Source organism: Sphaeroforma arctica (assembly GCF_001186125.1).
Source record: "Sphaeroforma arctica JP610 unplaced genomic scaffold supercont1.3082, whole genome shotgun sequence".
NCBI classification, from domain to species: domain Eukaryota; class Ichthyosporea; order Ichthyophonida; genus Sphaeroforma; species Sphaeroforma arctica.
In genome coordinates, this window is record NW_014037476.1 from 1 (window position 1) to 1,296 (window position 1,296).

General features: G+C 43.8%; 1 protein-coding gene across 1 annotated transcript in view; it reads left to right on the plus strand.

Moving 5' to 3' along the window:
* Positions 1-160: 160 nt before the first annotated feature.
* The window catches only part of SARC_13264 (hypothetical protein), a gene marked incomplete at both ends in the record, with an annotated part of 2,742 nt that continues 1,606 nt past the window's right edge, over positions 161-1,296 (plus strand). The window contains 2 exons of the mRNA XM_014292606.1: positions 161-388; positions 1,135-1,190. Coding sequence (XP_014148081.1) covers positions 161-388; positions 1,135-1,190 — 284 coding nt within the window. The remainder of the gene's footprint in view (positions 389-1,134; positions 1,191-1,296) is intronic.

Consider the following 1,296-nt stretch of genomic DNA (forward strand, 5'->3'; position numbering starts at 1 on the left):
ACTACACCTACATATTATATATATATATATATATATATATATATATAAATATATATTATATTAGGCGAAGAATTGGCGCGTACACACACCATACTTGTTTTCACGATACAAACCCACAAACCCACGCAATCATACCCCGCCCCACACCCACGCCACACAGCAACTGAAAGTGCTGACCGAAATATTAGGGCCGGAGCTCAACTTTGAGCGCTATCGAGCAGAGCTGCTACCGCTTAGAGAAGGCATCCAGGCTGTCATCCCCTTCTTGGGCATGTATTTGCACGACATGGTGTACCTGGACGATGCCATACCCGAGAGAACGGAAGATGGCCTTATGAATGGTCGCAAGATTGCGGCGCTGTCAAACATGTTCACCTCCTTTGTGCAGGTGTGTGTGCGTGTGTGTGTGTGTGTGTGTGAGCGGTGTGATGGGCTCGAAGGAGCGTATCAGATTGTGTCGGCCCACCTCTACTACTCGAGGGAGAATTTCTCTGTCACGAGTGTGTTTGACCTATTGTATAGTAATGTATTGTATAGTATAGTATAGTATAGTATAGTATAGTATAGTATGGTATGGTATAGTATAGTATAGTATAGTATAGTATAGTATAGTATAGTATAGTATGGTATAGTATAGTATGGTAGTTTGTGTCGGTTTTCTCCTCATGGAGCGAAGGTTCGGCTTGGATACGAGGATTGTATGGGCGCGCGTGTGTACGGGCCTTAGTGAGTAGTACTGTTGTCCTTAAGCGATTGAACCACTATATCTGTAGTCCACTAGTAACCAGGATGAAGCGTTCATGAATGGGAGCTCGTGTGTGTGTGTACGTGGGCGATAGTGTACTGGTACAATTGATTGACCCTGGCTCTGTATGCGTTCAAGCATGCATGGAAATCACGGGCTGTGGAGTGTATGTACTATTTGCCGCGGATTCTCTATACATTCTTGACAATTACAACTCAACGCCATCTCAACAATCTCTATTTATATATCGCCACTCACAACCTATTCATTACTCACGGTATGTATACTCTCCACCGAGTCCCTCAGTAATGAAAACTTATCACATCATCACACATGAAATTGATACTAACCACCCGAGTTCCTTTGAAATGTCTCTATTCACATCACAGTGGCAGCGAGGCTGGCAATTCCAACCGTCGATCGAGTCTATCAATCGACGCTTCTTGTAAGTCATTTTGTGATTATTTGATGTTTCGTATATTTACACATACAAACCCCCCCCCCAACACACATACCAACACACACACACACACACACACACACACACACAC